This window comes from Natator depressus, chromosome 8 (assembly GCF_965152275.1).
Source record: "Natator depressus isolate rNatDep1 chromosome 8, rNatDep2.hap1, whole genome shotgun sequence".
In the NCBI taxonomy this organism is placed as follows: domain Eukaryota; kingdom Metazoa; phylum Chordata; order Testudines; family Cheloniidae; genus Natator; species Natator depressus.
Genome location: NC_134241.1, coordinates 1,525,187 through 1,544,667, shown reverse-complemented (window position 1 = coordinate 1,544,667; position 19,481 = coordinate 1,525,187). Strand labels below are relative to the sequence as shown.

At 65.9% G+C, this 19,481-nt stretch overlaps 1 protein-coding gene across 3 annotated transcripts in view; it reads left to right on the top strand.

Moving 5' to 3' along the window:
- Positions 1-19,131, top strand: part of CDHR2 (cadherin related family member 2) — a 31,782-nt gene extending 12,651 nt beyond the window's left edge. For all 3 annotated transcript variants that reach the window (XM_074960142.1, XM_074960143.1, XM_074960144.1), the window contains exons 14-32: positions 255-422; positions 582-643; positions 1,496-1,739; positions 2,107-2,346; positions 3,926-3,995; positions 4,419-5,024; positions 5,382-5,453; positions 5,812-5,861; positions 5,973-6,124; positions 12,512-12,614; positions 12,721-12,809; positions 13,361-13,444; positions 13,807-13,884; positions 14,896-14,956; positions 15,769-15,893; positions 16,106-16,219; positions 17,914-17,994; positions 18,161-18,230; positions 18,831-19,131. In XM_074960142.1, the coding sequence (XP_074816243.1) occupies positions 255-422; positions 582-643; positions 1,496-1,739; positions 2,107-2,346; positions 3,926-3,995; positions 4,419-5,024; positions 5,382-5,453; positions 5,812-5,861; positions 5,973-6,124; positions 12,512-12,614; positions 12,721-12,809; positions 13,361-13,444; positions 13,807-13,884; positions 14,896-14,956; positions 15,769-15,893; positions 16,106-16,219; positions 17,914-17,994; positions 18,161-18,230; positions 18,831-18,998 (2,637 nt within the window). In that variant the 3' untranslated portion in view covers positions 18,999-19,131. The remainder of the gene's footprint in view (positions 1-254; positions 423-581; positions 644-1,495; positions 1,740-2,106; positions 2,347-3,925; positions 3,996-4,418; positions 5,025-5,381; positions 5,454-5,811; positions 5,862-5,972; positions 6,125-12,511; positions 12,615-12,720; positions 12,810-13,360; positions 13,445-13,806; positions 13,885-14,895; positions 14,957-15,768; positions 15,894-16,105; positions 16,220-17,913; positions 17,995-18,160; positions 18,231-18,830) is intronic.
- The last annotated feature ends 350 nt before the right edge of the window (positions 19,132-19,481 follow it).

The following is a 19,481-nucleotide window of genomic DNA, read 5'->3' as shown; positions in this document are numbered from 1 at the left end:
TCCAGCCTCATGCCCCTGAGCTCAGCGACAGGCAGCCCCAAGGATGGCTCATGGGGTCAGCAGGGTGAGGGGTGGGGATGGGGCAGACGCGGTCCCTTCCACTGAGTATGGGGGGTGCTCGGCAGGTTTGGGGGGGACGCAGTCCTTCCCCAGGGGAGGGGGGCTCGGTGGGTTTGGGGGTGATGTGGTCCCTTCCCCAGGGGAGGGGGGCTCGGTGGGTTTGGGGGTGACGTGGTCCCTTCCCTGTCCCACAGATCATTGCCAACGACACCGGGAACCCCGGGAACTGCTGCTCCATTGCCATAGTGACCATCCAGCTGCTCGACATCAACGACCACAGCCCCAGGTTCGGGCAGAGCATGTACTGGCTGCCAGTGCTGGAGAACAGCCCGGCGGGCACCGTCATCTCCAGCAACATCACGGTGAGGGAGCCCCGGGGGCCGTGGCACTCAGGGGCACCCCCGGGGGGCGGGGTTGGGGCAGGCACTGGGGGCTCTGGCTGGGGTCCAGCCCCCCTGATGGCCCCCCGGGGGTTGGGCCCCGCTGCTGCTGTGATCAATGGGCCCTTCTGGCTTTTGCAGGCCACTGACCCGGACAGCGCCGACTTTGGCAGGATCACCTACAAGCTGCTGCCCGAGACCATGTACGTACCCTGCCGTGCCCCTCGCTGCCATGGTGCCTCGCTCTCCCCAAACCCTCACTCACTTTCACAGGGCTGGGGCAGGGGGTTGGGGTGCGGGAGGGGGCTCTAAGCTGGGGCAGAGGGTTGAAAGGGGGGGTGTGCTCTAACTGGGGGTGCAGGCTCCAGGGTGGGGCCAGAAATGAGGGGTTCAGAGTGCTGGAGGGGGCTCTAGGTTGGGGCAGGGGGTTGAGATGCAGGTGGGTGATGGCTCTGGCTGGGGGTGCAGGCTCTGGGGTGGGGCCGGGGATGAGGGGTTTGGGGTGCAGGAGGGGGCTCCAGGCTGGGGGTGGGGCAGAGGGGTTCAGGGTGTGGGAGGGGGCTCAGGGATGGGGCAGAGGGTTAGGGCTCGGGGTTGGGGCATGGGCTTACCTCTGGCAGCTCCTGGTCAGCGGTGCAGCGGGGTAAGGCAGGCTGCCTGCCTATCCTGGCACCGCGCTGCACCCCAGAAGCAGCCAGCAGGTCCGGCTCCTCGGTGAAGTCACAGCAGGCGGCTCTGCCCGCTGCTCTTGCCCGCAGGCACTGCCCCCGCAGCTCCCATTGGCCGCGGTTCCTGGCCAGTGTGAGTGCGGGGCCGGTGCTTGGGGTGGGGGCAGCGTGCGGAGCCCTGTGGCCCTCCCCGCCTAGGAGCTGGACCCACTTCGGGGGTACAGCGCGGAGCCAGGGCAGGTAGGGTCTAGCCTGGCTTAGCCCTGCAGCACTGCCGACTGGACGTTTAACGGCCCGGTCGGCGGTGCTGGCCAGACCCGCCAGGGTCCCTCTTGGAGCGGGTGTTCTGGTCGAAAACCAGAGGCCTGGTCACCCTGTGTCCCGCAGCCTGGACATCTTTGCGGTGAACGCCAGCAGCGGGGAGGTGCTGGTGCACAACGGCAGCTTGCTGGACCGCGAGACCCGCTCGGTCTATTACGCCACCCTGCAGGCCGTGGACGGGGGGGGCATGACCGGCTCCACCTACCTCGAGATCACCCTGCAGGACGCCAACGACAACGCCCCGGTCGTCAGCGGTTCCTACAACGTCTTCGTCAACGAGGGGCAGGAGAACATCAGCGTCCAGATCCAGGTGGCGCTGAGCCCTGGGGGCCGATGCCCTTGCCCCACTTCTCCAGGGGACCAGCCGGCCCTTGGCACCGTCCAGCCGGCCCCTTCAGCTGGGCCGTCTAATGAGGCTCCTTTAACCGGTGCTGGGGCCTTCCAGGGGCTGTGGGGAGCCCCTGCCCCCTCTCGCCCGCAGCGCTGCCTGCCCGCTGGAGGCCAAGGGTCAGGGCTCCCTGGCTCCGTAACGGCGCCAGGGCGGGGTGGGCAGGATGGTGACAGGTTCCCGGGCATGAGGCACCGTGAGCTGCTGGGCTTGTGGGGTGGGCAGGGGGGAGCTCTGTGATGGGGGGCCCTGAGTCCGGCCCTGATCCCTCCGGCGGCCTCGTTTCCAGGCCTTTGACAACGACGAGCCCGGCACCGGCAACAGCCACCTGCGCTTCCAGCTGGAACCTGGGGTCTTCAGCGCCAACTTCACCATCGACCCCGCCACGGGGGTGCTGCGCAGCCTGGGGGCGCTGGACCGCGAGGCCCTGGGGCGGGCACTGCAGGGGAAGGTGGTGGTGACAGTGCGGGTGCATGACCTGGGTGTACCACAGCTCAGCTCCCTCGTCAACGTCACCATCACCGTGGAGGTAACCGGGCCCCAGCGGGCTCCCAGCTGTGCGGGGAGGGATGAGGGTGCGGTGCTGGGGGGGGCCAGGCTGGGCTGGCAGGGCTCCTGGCTGTGCTGGGTTGAGGGGTCCAGGCTGGGCTGGGTTGGGGGGGCCAGGCTGGGGTGGGCAGAGACCCTGGCTGTGCTGGGTTGGGGGGGGCCAGGCTGGGCTGGCAGGGCTCCTGGCTGTGCTGGGTTGAAGGGCCAGGCTGGGGTGGGCAGGGACCCTGGCTGTGCTGGGTTGGGGGGGCCAGACTGGGCTGGGCAGGGCTCCTGGCTGTGCTGGGTTGGGGGGGCCAGGCTGGAGTGGGCAGGGCTCCTGGCTGTGCTGGGTTGGGGGGGCCAGGCTGGAGTGGGCAGGGCTCCTGGCTGTGCTGGGTTGGGGGGGCCAGGCTGGGGTGGGCAGGGCTCCTGGCTGTGCTGGGTTGGGGGGGGCCAGGCTGGGCTGGCAGGGCTCCTGGCTGTGCTGGGTTGAAGGGCCAGGCTGGGGTGGGCAGGGCTCCTGGCTGTGCTGGGTCGGGGGGGGCAGGCTGGGCTGGGCAGGGCTCTTGGCTGTGCTGGGTTCGGGGGGCCAGGCTGGGGTGGGCAGGGCTCCTGGCTGTGCTGGGTCAGGGGGGCCAGGCTGGGCTGGACAGGGACCCTGGCTGTGCTGGGTTGGGGGGACCAGGCTGGGGTGGGCAGGGCTCCTGGCTGTGCTGGGTTGGGGGGGCCAGACTGGGCTGGGCAGGGCTCCTGGCTGTGCTGGGTTGGGGGGGCCAGGCTGGGGTGGGCAGGGCTCCTGGCTGTGCTGGGTCAGGGGGGCCAGGCTGGGCTGGGCAGGGCTCCTGGCTGTGCTGGGTCGGGGGGGGCCAGGCTGGGGTGGGCAGGGCTCCTGGCTGTGCTGGGTTGGGGGGGCCAGGCTGGGGTGGGCAGGGCTCCTGGCTGTGCTGGGTTGGGGGGGCCAGGCTGGAGTGGGCAGGGCTCCTGGCTGTGCTGGGTTGGGGGGGCCAGGCTGGGCTGGGCAGGGCTCCTGGCTGTGCTGGGTCAGGGGGGCCAGGCTGGGCTGGGCAGGTCTCCTGGCTGTGCTGGGTCAGGGGGGCCAGGCTTGGCTGGGCAGGGCTCCTGGCTGTGCTGGGTTGGGGGGGCCAGACTGGGCTGGGCAGGGCTCCTGGCTGTGCTGGGTTGGGGGGGCCAGGCTGGGGTGGGCAGGGACCCTGGCTGTGCTGGGTTGGGGGGGCCAGACTGGGCTGGGCAGGGCTCCTGGCTGTGCTGGGTTGGGGGGGCCAGGCTGGGGTGGGCAGGGACCCTGGCTGTGCTGGCGGGGGGACAGGCTGGGGTGGCCGAGGCTCCTGGCTGTGCTGGGATGGGGTGCAGAGGGCTCCTGTCCTGAATCTTTCTCCTGGGGCAGGGGAGCAGTGAGAATATTCCTGGTGCCCTCACTGGGCAGGAAGCTGTGCTCCCCCTTCCCAGCCCCAGGGCTGAGTGCGGGCACACGTCTGCCTCCTCCATGTCTGGTCTGCCCCTCGCCCAGCTGGGCACCGTGCAGGGCCCAGAGTAGTGGCCTGCGTTTCTCTCCGCAGGACGTGAACGACAACACACCCGTGTTCCTCAACGAGCCCTATGTGTTCTCTGTGCGGGAGGGCCAGGCAGGTACGGGGGCCACCTGGCCGGGTGCAGAGTTGTGGGGCGCATTGAATCCCGGCAACAGGCCAATGGGGTCTGGGCAGGGCTGACTGAGTGGAGAGGCATTGGGCACTGTCAGTCCAGTGGCGGGGTGGGGAGAGGTGGGGGGCGGGCAGGGGGCAGTGTGGGGCACGGGCAGAACAGCGGCAGGGCAGGGGTGGGCAGGGGGGAGGGGGTTTGGGCAGGGCAGGGGCGGGCAGGGAGCAGCAGGAGTTTGGGCAGGGCAGGGGCGGGCAGGGGGCAGCGTGGGCGCGGGCAGTCCAGCGGCAGGGCAGGGGCGGGCAGAGGGCAGCGTGGGCAGTCCAGCAGCAAGGCAGGGGCGGGCAGGGGGCAGCGGGGGTTTGGGCAGGGCAGGGCAGGGGTGGCGCTCACCGGTTTCCCCGTCCCCAGGCACCTTCGTGGGCAGCGTGGAGGCGGAGGATGCAGACCAGACCGAGGTCCATCACCGAATCTCCTTCCAGTTGGGCAGCAGCTCCAGCAGCTTCCTGCTACGCTCTGTCCGCCTGGGCCCGGGGCACTACCAGGGCAACCTGTCCCTGGACCCGGATGTGGCGCTGGACTATGACCGGCTCAGCCCGGCACACTTCAACCTGACGGTGCGGGCGGAGAACACGGGCACCGGCGACGCCCTCAACGTGGTGCTCACCACGGTGTACGTGCAGGTGCTGGACGTGAACGACGAGCCGCCCGCCCTGGTGCCAGCCTCGCCGCAGGACGTGAGCGTGGCTGAGGACGCCCAGCCGGGGCTGCTGACCACGCTGCAGGCCTCCGACCTGGACACCAACCACTCCCTGCACTTCCAGGAGCTGGGCCTGGCCTGTTACAAGGGCGCGGGGAGCGCGGGCCACGTGTGCCAGGACTGGTTCTACCTGGCGCCCAACGGCTCCGTGTTCCTCAACAGTTCGCAGATCGACTACGAGGTGTGCGACCTGGTGACCATCACCCTGCGTGTGGAGGACACGCGCACCGAGGAGGGCAACCCCTACAGCAACAATGGTGGGGCTGGCCCCGCGACCTCGCCTCCCGCTGCCCCCCGCGCGACACTGGCTGTCCCGGCCTCTCCCAGCAGGGGTGCCGTGGGGAGCGGGGCGGGGTGCAGGCTGAGGGGGTGATCCCGAATACTCTGGCCCCAGCCTCTCCCAACAGGGGGCGCTGTGGCAGGGGGGGCGGGAGCCGGCTGTGCGGGGTGATCCTGGCTGCCCTGGCCCCAGCAGCAGGGGTCGGTGCACATGGACGGAGGAAGGTTTTGAAGGTCCTGTGGGGAGGGGCTGGAAGACGCGCCTGGTGCCTGGGGGGGGTGCTGCAGAGACCCCTGATCTGTGACGGGGGCTCTCACTTCCATGTCCTTCACAGCAACGCTGAGGATCCTGATCAGTGACGTGAACGACAACAGCCCGGAGTTCCTGCGTATCAACGACACCTTCGGTGAGACCCCGCCCCGCGTGCGTGGGACCCCAGGCTGGAGCGGCCCTGCGGGGGTGCGAGGCCAGGTCACTGCGCCCAGCGAGCGGGGCATCTCCTGAGCACGCTGGCAGGGCCCTGAGCCTTGGGAGCAGGGTCAGGGCGCGGGGCCTGCTGCCAGGGCTGGGAGCCTGGGGTGTGGAGCAGGACGCGGGTGCTGCCCTGGTGCCCGGTTGTGCCCAGCTCAGGGCCGCCCAGGCGGCTTGCGGGAGCGGGGTGGGCTCCAGCAGAGGGGCGGCTGCAGCTGGCAGCCTGCCGTGTGCCGTTGGGCGCCGAGCTGCACGCTGGCCGTGTCTGAGCCGTCTCCCCGTCTCCTTCGCAGTTGTGGTCCCTGAGGTCTCCCCCGTGGATCTGCCGGTGGCTGTGGTCAAGGTGAGGAGGCTGCGGGTCCGGGGGAGCTGCCCTTGGGGGCATTGTGGGGGTGCAGCCCGGCGCATGGGGCTGTGCCGGTGCGGCCGTGACATGCCCGGTCTCCTGCCGCAGGCCAGGGACGCCGACACGGGGTCACGGGGAGCCATCACCTTCACCATCTCCAGAGTTGTGTTCCTCCAGGACAACGGGCCCAACTACACCCTCAGCAGCGTCTTCAAGGTGGTGACGGCGGCCGAGGGGGACCTCTACGTCGGCAGCATCCAGTAACGCTGGGGCGGCGCCAGGGCGGGCGGAGCAGGCAGCCCTGGCAGGACACGGGTGTCACGGAGTGTGGGGGAGTCCAGGCCCTGCACCCCTCTTCCTGGGATTCACTGAGACTCTCAGCCAGCCAGTAAAACCGAAGGTTTATTGGACAACAGGAACACAGTCCAAAACAGAGCTTGTGGGGACACCCAGGACCCCTCAGTGAAGTCCTTCTGGGGGAGCAGGGAGCTTAGACCCCAGCCCTGGGGTTCCCTGTGTTCCTCCACCCAGCCCCAAACTGAAACTAAACCCACCGAGCAGGTTCCCTGCTGCAGCCTCCGTCCACATTCCTGGGCCGAGGTGTTACCTCCCCCTCCCCCTCCTGGCTCAGGTGACAGGCTCTCAGGTCTCCCGTCCCCAGGGCACATTCCCAGGTCAACACTCCCCCCTCCCTGCTGCGTCACATCGTCACATCTCTCCCCCCTTCGAGACTGAACTGAGCGGGGTCACTGTGACCAGTGACCTGGGGAAGTTCGGGGCCCCCTCTCGGGACAGCGCATCCGCTATCAGGTTGGCACTTCCCTTCACGTGGACCACGTCCATGTCGTAATCCTGCAGGAGCAGGCTCCACCTCAGGAGCTTGGCGTTGGCTCCTTTCACCTGGTGCAGCCAGGTCAGGGGAGAGTGGTCGGTGTAGACGGTGAAGTGTCGCCCAAAGAGATAGGGCTCTAGTTTCTTGAGGGCCCACACCATGGCCAGGCACTCCTTCTCGATGGCCGCGTAGTGTTGCTCCCGGGGTAGCAACTTCTTGCTCAGGTACACGATGGGGTGTCTCTCCCCTTTTCATCCTCCTGCATTAACACCGCCCCCAGTCCCGTGTCGGAGGCGTCGGTGAACACCACAAAGGGCTTGTCAAAGTCTGGGTTTGCTAGAACTGGGCCACTGACCAGAGCCTCCTTCAGCGCCCGGAAAGCCTCCTGGCACTGCTCGGTCCAGACCACCTTGTCTGGCTTCCCCTTCTTGCATAGCTCAATGATGGGGGTGGCTATGGCGCTAAAGTGGGGCACAAATCTTCGGTAGTATCCTGCCATCCCAATAAAGGCTTGGACCTGCTTTTTGGTGTGGGGAGCGGGCCAGTCTCTGATCACCTCCACCTTGGCCGGTTCCGGCTTTAGGCGGCCGCTCCCCACCCGATGGCCCAGGTAAGATACTTCAGCCATCCCCACCTTGCACTTCTCCGCTTTGACAGTCAGCCCAGCCCCCTGGAGTCGGTCCAGCACTTGTCTAACCTGGGACACGTGGTCCTCCCAGGTCTGGCTAAAGACACAGATGTCGTCAATATACGCCACGGCAAAACTCTCCATCCCCCTCAGGAGCTGGTCCACCAGGCGCTGGAAGGTGGCCGGCGCTCCCTTGAGGCCGAAAGGCAGGGTCAGAAACTCATAGAGCCCCAGAGGGGTGATAAAGGCCGATTTCAGCCGGGCATCTGCATCCAGCGGCACTTGCCAGTAGCCCTTTGTAAGGTCCATGGTGGTAAGGTACCGAGCTCCTCCCAGCTTGTCTAGGAGCTCGTCCGGCCTGGGCATGGGGTAGGCATCCGATACAGTGATGGCATTGAGCTTCCGATAGTCCACACAGAACCGGACTGACCCATCCTTTTTGGGGACCAGCACCACCGGCGAGGCCCAAGGGCTGGCCGATGGCTGGATCACCCCCAAAGCCAGCATGTCCCGGACCTCTCTTTCCAGGTCCTGAGCAGTTTTCCCTGTGACTCGGAAGGGGGAGCATCTTATCGGCGGGTGCGACCCTGTCTGCACCCGGTGGACAGTCAGATTAGTGCGTCCAGGCTGGTTGGAAAACAGCTGTCGGTACGGATGCAGCACCCCCCTGACCTCGGCTTGCTGGGCAGGGGTGAGCTGATCCGAGAGGGGGATTGTTTCCAGGGGGGAACCAGCTCTGGTCCCAGGGAATAGATCTACTAAAGGGTCATCTCCCTGCTCCTCCCACTGACCACACACAGCTAACACCACATTCCCCCTGGCATAATATGGCTTCATCATATTCACATGGTACACCCGGCGGTGGTGGGCCCGGTTCGACAGCTCCACCACATAGTTTACCTCATTGAGCTGCTTGACGACCTTGAACGGGCCCTCCCAGGCGGCCTGTAGTTTGTTCTTTCTCACGGGGATGAGAACCATCACCTGATCCCCGGTGGCGTAGGCACGGGCCCGCGCCGTGCGGTCATACCAGACCTTCTGCTTCCTCTGGGCTCTGGCCAGATTCTCCCTGGCCAGGCCCATGAGTTCAGCCAGTCTCTCTCGGAAGGTCAGGACATACTCCACCACTGACTCTCCATCGGGAGTGGCCTTCCCCTCCCACTCGTCTCTCATCAGGTCCAGGGGGCCCCTCACCCTCCTTCCATATAACAGTTCGAAAGGCGAAAATCCGGTAGACTCCTGGGGCACCTCCCTGTACGCGAACAGCAGGTGAGGTAAGTACTTGTCCCAATCCTGCGGGTGCTGGTTCATAAAGGTTTTCAGCATCATCTTTAGCGTCCCGTTAAACCTCTCCACCAGCCCATTGGACTGGGGGTGATACGCTGAGGCCCAGTCGTGCCGGACCCCACATTTCTCCCACAAGCACCGGAGCAGGGCCGACATGAAGTTGGAGCCTTGGTCTGTCAAGACTTCCCTGGGGAACCCCACTCGGCTGAAAATGGTCAGGAGCGCATCTGCCACGGTGTCTGCTTCAATGGAAGCTAAGGGCACTGCCTCGGGGTAGCGGGTGGCGAAATCTACCACCACCAGAATGTATTTCTTCCCCGACCGGGTCGTCTTGCTGAGAGGCCCCACGATGTCCATGGCCACCTTCTGGAAAGGCTCCTCTATGATGGGCAAAGGTCTCAACGCCGCTTTCCCCTTGTCCCGGGCCTTCCCCACCCTCTGACAGGGGTCACAGGATCGGCAATACTGCCGGACGGTGGTAAAGACCCCGGGCCAGTAAAAGTTCTGTAGCAACCTCTGCCGGGTGCGCCGGATTCCCTGGTGCCCTGCGAGGGGGATGTCATGGGCCAGGGACAGGAGCTTGCGGCGGTACTTCTGGGGGACCACCAGCTGCCTCCTGATCCCACAGGACTCCCCTTCCCCTGGGGGAGCCCATTCTCGGTACAGGAACCCCTTCTCCCACAGGAACCTCTCCTGGCAGCCTCTCCTCATGGTCCGTCCCTCACTGAGGTCGGCCAGGTCCCTGAGCTTCTGCAAGGAGGGATCTTTCCTCAACTCGGCCTGGAACTCAGCGGCTGGGGAAGGGATGGGGCCCGGTTCCCCCTCCGTGGCCAGGTCTGAGGCCGCAGCCTCTCTGAGCCGTGCCCCTCGGCGCTCCCTCCCCACCCGAGTAGGGTCTCGCGCCTCCAGTGTGGTACCCTCCCCAGGGTCAGGTCGCAGTGCCCCTCGCCGGCTCTGGCTACGGGTCACAACCAGGGCGGTCTGGGGGTCGCTTGGCCAGTCCTCTAGGTCTCCCCCCATCAAAACTTCAGTGGGCAAATGGTGGTGTACCCCCACATCCTTGGGGCCCTCCTTGGTCCCCCATTTCAGGTGTACCCTTGCCACGGGCACCTTAAATGGGGTCCCGCCCACCCCCGTCAGGGTCAGGTAGGTGTTGGGCACCACCCGATCTGGGGCCACCACCTCGGGCCGGGCCAGCGTCACCTCCGCGCCCGTATCCCAGTATCCATTGACCTTCCTCCCATCCACCTCCAGGGGAACAAGGCACTCTCTCCGGAGGGACAGCCCCGCACCCACCCTGTAAACCGAGCACTCTGAGTCCAGAGCCTCCAGCCCTCTGGCGGGGCTGGCTGGGGGTACTCTTCCCTCCTGAGCAGGTGGCAAACTGGTAGCCCCCCTTTCCTGGGTCGCCTGCCCCTCGTCCAGCTGAGTCCCTACCCAGTTAACCCTGGGTAGGTTGGGTCTGCTCAGTTTGTCCCTGAGCCCGGGGCACTGGGCCCGTACGTGGCCTCTCTGGCCACAGTGATAGCAGCTCAGGTCACGTTGGTCCCCTCGAACGGGTCGGAGGGGCCCGACACCAGGCGTTCCCCTTTGGAGGGGGTTCTCCCTATTTCCCCGCTGGGAGGCCCCATGGTGACTCTCTCTCTGCATCGGGGGGGGCCTGTTCTTTTGGGACTCCTCCCGGCTACCCCCTGACCGACTGTTCACAAACTCGTCGGCCAGCTGCCCTGCATGCTGGGGGTTCGCGAGCTTTTTGTCCACCAGCCACAGCCTCAGGTCGGAAGGGCACTGTTCATACAGGTGCTCCAGTACAAACAGGTCAAGCAGGTCCTCTTTAGTTTGGGCCCCCGCTGTCCACTTGCGGGCATATCCCTGCATCCTGTTGACCAGTTGTAGGTAGGTGACCTCAGGCGTTTTACGCTGACTCCGGAACCTTCTCCGGTACATCTCGGGGGTCAGCCCAAACTCACGGAGCAGGGCCTGTTTGAACAGTTCATAGTCCCCTGCCTCTGCCCCTGTCATCCGGCTGTAGACCTCCACGGCTTTGGGGTCCAGTAAGGGGGTGAGGAACTGGAGCCTGTCTGCAGGGTCAACCCTGTGCAGCTCGCAGGCATTCTCAAAGGCCGTCAGGAAGCTATCTATGTCCTCCCCCTCCTTCCGCTGGGCCAGGAAGCACTTATCAAAGCTCCTTGCAGTCTTGGGTCCCCCCTCACTCACCGCAGCCGGGGCCCCACTGCTCCTCAGCCTGGCCAGCTCCAGTTCATGCTGTCTTTGTTTCTCCTTCTCCTGCTGCTCATGTTGACGTTCCCTCTCCTTCTCCTGACGCTCCCTCTCCTTCTCCTCCTGCTCATGCTGACGCTCCCTCTCCTTCTCCTGACGCTCCCTCTCCTTCTCCTGACGCTCCCTCTCCTTCTCCTCCTGCTCATGTTGACGTTGTTTCTCCTCATGTTGACGTTGTTTTTCATGATCCTCCAGCTCCCTCATTTTCCTCTCCCTCTCCCATTCCAGCCGCATCCGCTCCAGGGATGGGGAGCTCCGCTGGGAGGATCCCCTGCTGGCTGCTGGGGTCAGGGGGCCCTCGGTATTCGTTGGGCTTCCCACAACCCCTCCCCCAGGCATAGGTAGGAAGGGTCTCGGGGTGTCCTGGGCAGCAGTCTGACCCCTCCCAGCCTGGTCAGGCCCCAGGGCCCACGCTGCGTCCGCCGGGCGGCTTCCCTCAGGGACAGGGATCGGGTCATCCAAGCGATCCCTCTCCTCCAGCTGGGCAATCAGCTGTTCCTTGGTGGACCTCCCGACGCGCAGCCCCCTCTGCCTGCACAGCTCCACCAGGTCGCTCTTAAGGCGTTTAGCGTACATCTCCCGGCTGGCCACTCGCAGGCCGGGCAGCTGTCCACGGTTTCCAGGAAAAGCCCCTAGTGTGCCAGTCCTTCTTGAGGTCACCACCTCTTTGCCAGGGTCGAGCTGCAGACTCCTCCGCCCCTGGGACCGCTCGCTGCAATCCCCCGGGGGACCCTGTTACTGCAAAAGTCCTTCTCTCTGGTGACACACTCCCAGGGGTTAACCGCCCCCTGAAACCGTCTCTCTCTCTGAATCTTCAGCACGCCTGGTCCCCGTCAATCCCCCTTCGTTTTACTGTTCCCCAGTCACTTACTGCAGGAAGCGCCGTTCACGGGGTGCAGTAGATCCCACCGCTGCCACCAGTTGTCACGGAGTGTGGGGGAGTCCAGGCCCTGCACCCCTCTTCCTGGGATTCACTGAGACTCTCAGCCAGCCAGTAAAACCGAAGGTTTATTGGACAACAGGAACACAGTCCAAAACAGAGCTTGTGGGGACACCCAGGACCCCTCAGTGAAGTCCTTCTGGGGGAGCAGGGAGCTTAGACCCCAGCCCTGGGGTTCCCTGTGTTCCTCCACCCAGCCCCAAACTGAAACTAAACCCACCGAGCAGGTTCCCTGCTGCAGCCTCCGTCCACATTCCTGGGCCGAGGTGTTACCTCCCCCTCCCCCTCCTGGCTCAGGTGACAGGCTCTCAGGTCTCCCGTCCCCAGGGCACATTCCCAGGTCAACACTCCCCCCTCCCTGCTGCGTCACATCGTCACAACGGGGCACAGCTCATGCTGCTCCTGCCCGCTGGGGCGGGGGGCCAGCAGAGGGCTGGCACAAGCGGCACTCGGCCTGGGGGTGGGATCCCTGGTAGCAGGGCCTGGGGGGCAGTGGGGCAGGGAGAGAGCTGGGTTGGGGGGCGCAGTGGGGCAGGGGTAGCTGGGCCTGGGGGGCAGTGGGGCAGGGAGAGAGCTGGGTTGTGGGGGGCAGTGGGGCAGGGGTAGCTGGGTCTGGGGGGCAGTGGGGCAGGGAGAGAGCTGGGTTGGGGGGAGCATCTAACACCCTGCTGTCCTGACAGAGTTGCAAGCAACCTGGATGGGTCGTTAAAGGGCCGGTACCAGGTGACGGTGGAGGCCCAGGACGGCGGGACACAGTCGCTCAGCTCCTTGGCTGTGCTGGACGTGAGTACCCTCCCGGCCACGTCTCTGCGGCCAGCGCTGGGCACGGCACCGTGCCCATGCCCAGCCTGGCTCACCCACCGGCGCTCTCCCCCCGTCCCCACTGCAGATCTTCACCGTGGACCAGAGCTACCGGGTCAGGCTGGTGTTCTCGACCTCCGTGAATGAAGTGCAGGACAACTCGGACAAGATCAAAGCGTGAGAGGGGCACGGGGCACAGACGGGGTGTGGCAGCCTGCAGGGCTGGGAAGTCCTGCCCTGCGTCTGCCCAGTCACCTGGCCGGCCATTTGCACCTGCGCGTGTGCAGATGACACAGCGGTGTGCCCCCCTGTGACAAAGGGAACCGTTGGTACCCAGGACCATGTGGCAGGCTCAGTGCCCACCTCCCATACAGCCCTCCCCCCGCTAGTCCAGTGCCACCTTCCCATCAGCCCTGATCTGCAGCTCCCCGCCCCCTTGCTGCGTGGGCCACGGGCCGCACCGCGGGGCCCTGAAAGCCCAAGCCACCTGGTGCTGCTGGCCAGTGGAGAAGGCTCCCCGGGGCACCATGTGCCCAGGTGTACTCCCGCTCGGGCCAGCTTTGACCCGTGACATTGGAGGAGAGAAGCGGACGCACCCACCCACTTGGCTCTGGCAAGTGGCACGTGTTTACCTGCCCCCAGGCCCGTGAGGCAGCTAGACTGGGGCTCCCTGGGGCTGCGGGCGTGGGGCACGGCTCATGTACCAGGCTCCCTCCTGCTTGCTCCAGGGCTCTGACGGTGGCGACCAGGGCGACGGTCTACGTGGCGGTGATCCAGTCCGCGGCGGATGCACCGCAGTCCAGATCGTCCAGGTGCCCAAGGCGCGGGAAGGGGGCAGGGCACCGGCTGGGTGGGGGTGGCCGAGGCCGTGGGGCCGGGGCAGGATCCTGGGGGAGGGGGGGGGTGGCGCAGGCTGATGGGGAGGGGGAGGGGGGGGTAGGTGGGGTAGCTCTGGCAGGGGATGACGACAAGGCAGGCAAAGGCCAGGTCCTTGGTGGCAGCTGGCCCTGGGACGTGTGTCTGCAGTTGGGACATGCGGGGAGCGGGGACAGGGGCTAAAGCAGGGCCAGGAGCCCCGGGCTTGGGATGGCACCGCTGGGCTGTGGCAGAGCCGTGCTCTGGGGTTGGCATCGACGCCTTCCCAGCTCATAGGATGGCCTCTCGCGTCCTGCAGGGCCCAGGAGAAGGCTGTGATGGAGGCGTACTTTGTGTACAGCAATGGGACGGCCCTGGGGGCGAACGAGCTCAGCATGTGAGTGGGGTTAGCTGGCGGGGGGCAGGCAGAGGGCCGTCTGGGGGGGGCACTGTGGGAAGGGGGCCGGGCAGAGGGCTGTGTGTGGGGGTGGTGTGGGCAGGAGCCTGGGGGCGCCGTGGGGGGGGGCCCAGGCAGAGGGCCATCTGGGGGGCACTGTGAGTGGGGGGCTGTCACAGAGTCCCCGGGCGATGCTCTGGAACTGCTCCCCATGAAGCCAGGCAGGACTCTGGGGCAGTCTCCTTTCTGGGAGCAGCCTGTCTGCAGGACACACAGCTCACCCGGCTCCACCTTCCTGGGTCTGACCTCAGAGCATTCAGCCTCCTCTGCCCCTCCGTGCGCTTCCCACAGCGAGTCCGCCCAGGCGGGGTCCTGGGGAAGCCAGAGGGTCCTGCCCCCCAACTCCGCAGTCAGACGGGACTCTCAGCCAGCCAGTAAAACAGAAGGTTTATTAGACGACAGGAACATGGTCTAACACAGAGCTTGCAGGTGCAGAGAACAGGACCCCTCAGCTGGGTCCATTTTGGGGGGCAGTGAGCCAGACAACCCCATCTGCCCTTCACTCCATGTCCCCAGCCAGCCCCAAACTGAAACTCCCCCCAGCCCCTCCTCCTCTGGGCTTTGTCCCTTTCCCGGGCCAGGAGGGCACCGGATTCCTTTGTTCTCCAACCCTTTAGCTCTCACCTTGCAGGGGGGAAGGGCCCCGGCCATCAGTTGCCAGGAGACAGAGTGTCGGCCATTTATGTACCCTGGCCCTTTGCTCTTGAATAATTACACCCGCTTATCCCACCACCTAGAGACTTAAGAACTGCCGAGGGGAAACTGAGCCACCCCTACAGTATTCAGAGGAAACATTAAGAACAGTCCCACTTCGTCACAGGGGCCCAGGCAGAGGGTTGGCTGGGGGACTCTATGGGCTGGAGCCTGGGGGGCATCATGGGTGGGGTACCCGAGCAAGGGCCATCTGGGGCAGCAGGAGTGGGGTTCATGTCTGGGTTGTGTCCCCAACAGACTGGTCCAGAGCAACCAGCAGGCCCTGAGCGAGCTGATCCAGCTGGGACTGACCATTATCGTGAGTGTGGCGGAGCGGCCCAGCTCTGGGGCAGAGCCCCACTGCCTCGGCCGGGTGGGGAGGGTGTCAGCGGGCGGCCAGGGGTGGGGGAGCCAGCCGGGCTGGGGACGTGCTGTCTCCTCTCGGAGGAAGGGCAGGGCAGAGCATGTGGGAACCTGCCCCCTTAGGGCCATGGCTGCTCGCCTGAAAGCAGCATGTCACGTCAGCCGGCTCCTCGCTGGGTTTGGAGAGGGCACCGGGGCTGCGTGTCCCTAGGGGAGCCTGGCGACAGCCTGGGTCAGCTGGAGCTACCAGGGCCTGGGGCACTGCCGGGCAGGGAGACTCCCGGGGGAAGGCTGAAGGCGGGGAGCAGCGAGAGGTTTGATGGCTGACCCCCCGGAGCAGACGGCCCGAGGCGGCTGATGGCAGGGGAGACTGTGTGTTGGACAGGACCGGGGGAACGGGGCTGGGGACGAGGGATGCTTCCCCGGGGAGGACGAGCTCCCAGCAGAGAGGTGGGGGTCTGGCTGGGAGGAGTGGGGGTGCACTGTGCCGGAAGGGCTGGGATGGCTGACCTGGCAGTGGCATAGGACAGGGCTGGGGTGGAGGATGCTGGCACGTGGTGCATGCCATGTCGACGGGGTAAGGGCAGTGCCCTGGGGGGTAGGAAGGGGCTGGGCTGAGCTATTTGCACAAGGGTCCCTCTAACACAGCGACCCCCCAGCACCTCAGCAATGACCAGGCTGCTGGCTGGAGAGGGGCTGGATCCCCCTCTGGGGGTTGCTGGGGTGGCACAGCCCATGCAGCGGGGGGTGACGTGTCTCTGTGCCCAGGGCCCCGGGACCGTGGTGGAGCCCAGTAAGGAGAAAGAGCTGATTGGCGTCATCGTGGGGCTGGCTGTGGGCCTGGTGCTGCTGCTTCTCGTCATGACGCTGGCCTTGCTGGCCACCAGCCGAAGGTATGAGACCCCCACCTGCCCAGCCCCTGCCCCATGCCTCCTTCTGCTGCCTCTGCCCATGCATGTCCTCTGCCTCTCCTGTGCCTTCGCCATACCAGCCAGTGCTGCCCACCCTGTGCCAGGTGCCAGCCTGTCCCCGTGTCCCGCACCAGCCAGCACTGCCCTTTGCTCCACGCCCCGTCACTCACCCCGCCCGCTGTTCGTTTTTGCAGCTACAGGAGGAAGCTGAAGGCCATGAAAGCGCTGAAGATGGCATCCACGCTGACAGGCAACGTGGCACAGCAGGGGCCGGCCATCCCCGGGACAAACAAATACAATGCTGAGGGGTGAGCACGGGCCCTGGGCCTGCCCTGCCGGCCTGCAGGAGGGGAGCTGAGTACGCCCCCAGAGCTGCCTGGGCACCCATCCCTGGGAGCTGGGGCTGCAGCCTGGCTATAGGAGCTCCAAGAGGGTGGAGCAGGGATGTGACATGCCCCAGCACTGTGCCAGCCGGGGTGCCCACACAGAGGTCACTGGGAAGCAGAGAGGGGGTGGCAGTGCCATGGGTATGTTTGCGGTGGATGTTCCTGGGCCCAGAGCTGCTTCCGCCCCATGTGCTGCACTCGACGGGGCACCGAGGGCCACGTGCCCAAAGGGCAAAGGCCCCCTGCGTGGCCCGAGAGCATGTGAATGGCCTCTGGCTGCGTGTGCCCCATCAGTGCCCCGGCTGCACACCGCTCCACCCCGCTGTGCACCGTGTCTGCCGATCCGAGCCCAGCACCTCGGGGTGCGTCAGGCTGCGTGCTGGGCCGCTGCCTTGCAGTGGTGCTGTGGCTGCTGCATGGCTGTTGCTTTGTGGCTGGGCAAGGATGTTGTTGTGCTGTGCTGGCTGTGGTTGTGTCACGGTTGTGGTGATTGTGGCTGTGCTGGTGTGACGAAGTGGGACTGTTCTTAATGTTTCCTCTGAATAGTGTGGGGGTGCCTCAGTTTCCCCTAGGGAGTTCTTAAGTCTCTAGGGGGTGGGATAAGGGTGTGTGATCATTGCAGAGCCCTAGAGGGCAGGTGTGTGCAGGGGTCTGGACACAGAGGATGGCCGACACCCTGTTTCCTGGCCACTGATGGCCTGGGCCCTTCCCCCCTGCAAGGTGAGAGCTAAAGGGTTGGAGAACAAAGGAATCAGGTGACCTCCTGGCCCGGGAAAGGGACCAAGCCCAGAGGAGGAGGGGCTGGGGGGAGTTTCAGTTTGGGGCTGGCTGGGGACATGGAGTGAAGTGCAGATGTGGTTGTCTGGCTCACTGCCCCCCAGAATGGACCCGGCTGAGGGGTCCTGTTCTCTGCACCTACAAGCTCTGTGTTAGACCATGTTCCTGTCGTCTAATAAACCTTCTGTGTTACTGGCTGGCTGAGAGTCCCGTCTGACTGCAGAATTGGGGGGCAGGACCCTCTGGCTTCCCCAGGGCCCCGCCTGGGCGGACTCGCTGGGGGAAGCGCATGGAGGGGCAGAGGAGGCTGAATGCTCCGAGGTCAGACCCAGGAAGGGGGAAGCTGTGTGAGCTGTGTGTCCCGCAGACAGGCTGCCCCCAGAGAGGAGACTGCCCCAGAGTCCTGACTGGCTTCGCAGGGAGCAGTTCCAGAGCATCGCCCGGGGACTCCGGGACAGCTGGCTGTGGTTGTGGTGACTGTACTGTTGTTGTGTTGTGCGGGCTGTGACTGTGTTGTGGTTGTGGTGAATGTGGCTGTGCGTTGTGTCGTGGTTGTGCTGGCTGTGGTTGTGGTGGGTTTGGCTGTGCTGTTGTGTTGTGCGGGCTGTGGGTGTGGTGAGGGTGGCTGTGTCGTTGTGTTGTTGTGCTGTGCTGGCTGTGACTGTGTTGTGGTTGTGGTGAGGGTGGCTGTGCGTTGTTGTGTTGTGCGGGCTGTGGGTGTGGTGAGGGTGGCTGTGCGTTGTGTTGTGTGGGCTGTGGGTGTGTTGTGTTGTGCGGGCTGTGGGTGTGGTGAGGGTGGCTGTGCGTTGTGTTGCTCACCCCGGCCGCTCTCTCCCCAGGGCTAACCCCGTGCTCAATCTCACGCTGGACCCCCCTGCGGACCTGGGCTTTGACGAGGACTCAGACGCCGATGACGCCAGGTGGGACGGGAACGCGTCCTTGGGGGGCTGGGCTCTGGTGCCCCGGCCCCCATGGGGACAAGCCGGGGAGCCCGCCCTGTGCCCTCGGTGTCCCCCCAGCCCCGCGAACGGGCACTGCCCGGCCTGACATCACCCTGGCTAATTTGTGCTGCTCCCTCCCCCACAGCCTGAACTCGCTGGACGAAAACATGGTGGAGAACCCGGCGGAGGGCAGCCCGGGGCCCCCGGTGCTGCAGGTGAGGGAGCAGCCCCCCCCCCCCCCCCACGTCTGCCGTGCCCTGCGTGGCAGCGCGTTCTGCCCTGTGGGACGCCCGCTCTGGCTGTGCATTAGCTCTGCCTCCACCACGCTTGGTGCCCACCTGAGGGCAATGGCCATGGCAGCTCCCTGCTTTGGTGCCCACATTGGTTCCTGGCCTAGCGGCACCGTCGCTCTTTGCTGCGGGTGCGCCTGGCACATCTGGGGGTGGAGGCTGAGGGGGAGGTGGGGACGGGAGCCCAGGAGTGGGGGACAGCCGGCATCATGTGCAAACAGCCGCCGTGGGGGTGATTAACGGTGCCCAGCAGCCGTTGGTGGAGCCAGGACCCCAGCTGACTAGAGAGGGCAGCCATGCTGGGGGGAGAGGCGGGGTACCCCTGGGGGCGGGCACTTCCGTGCACTCAGAGCCTGGCTCCCCACAGTGCAGCCGCTGAGGACGCCAACCAGGCTGGCTCATTGCTGGGCCATAGCAGTGGGTCCAGCTGGCGGCTGGCGTGGACAGCTGGGTGGCACGGGGCAGTTCTTCTGGGTGCACTGTGGCCGCATGCCCTAAGGCATCCCTGTCGCTCTCCTTCCCCAGCTGGGCCGGGCGGGGGCTCCGGCGCACTTGGGCAGCTGTGAGGAGCCCCTGACGGCCGCCCTGCAGGCCCACCGCACGAATCCGACTAGCAAGCCGGCTCGGCCACCGGGAGACCCCAACAGGACCTTCACCTTCAGCAACCCCTGCCTGGACACCACAGACTTGTGAGAGCCCCCGGCTGGCGCTGGGGAGGAGCAGCCACAGTGCAGCGGGACTCGCGTGGCACCTCCCAGTGCAGAGCTGGAGCTACCTGCTGGCTCTGTAATGGCCCCGTCCCTGCCAATAAACCTGCCCAGCCTGGGGCTGGCAGTCCCCCTTCCCGTGTGTGTGTGGGGGGGCCCCCACACAGCGCCCCAGGACTGTCTGAATCCCCTCAGCCTGGCTCAGTGGTGTCTGGACCCCTTGCTTGCATGGCTGGCAGCTCTTAGCAGGGCTGTGAGGAGCGGGACTTTGGGAAGCAGGGCAGGGCTGTGGGGCAGGGGCTGTGCAGGGCTGAGCCAGGGGGTCGGGGCCAGCATGGGCAGTGTGGTATGTGCAGCTGCCTCTCCCCGCTAGAGACAGCACCTGGGGGTCAGCCTGGGGCAAGGGAGGACAAGCCACAGGCCAGGAACAGGAGCCTGCTGGGCCCTGGCTTGAGGCATCCTCCTGGGC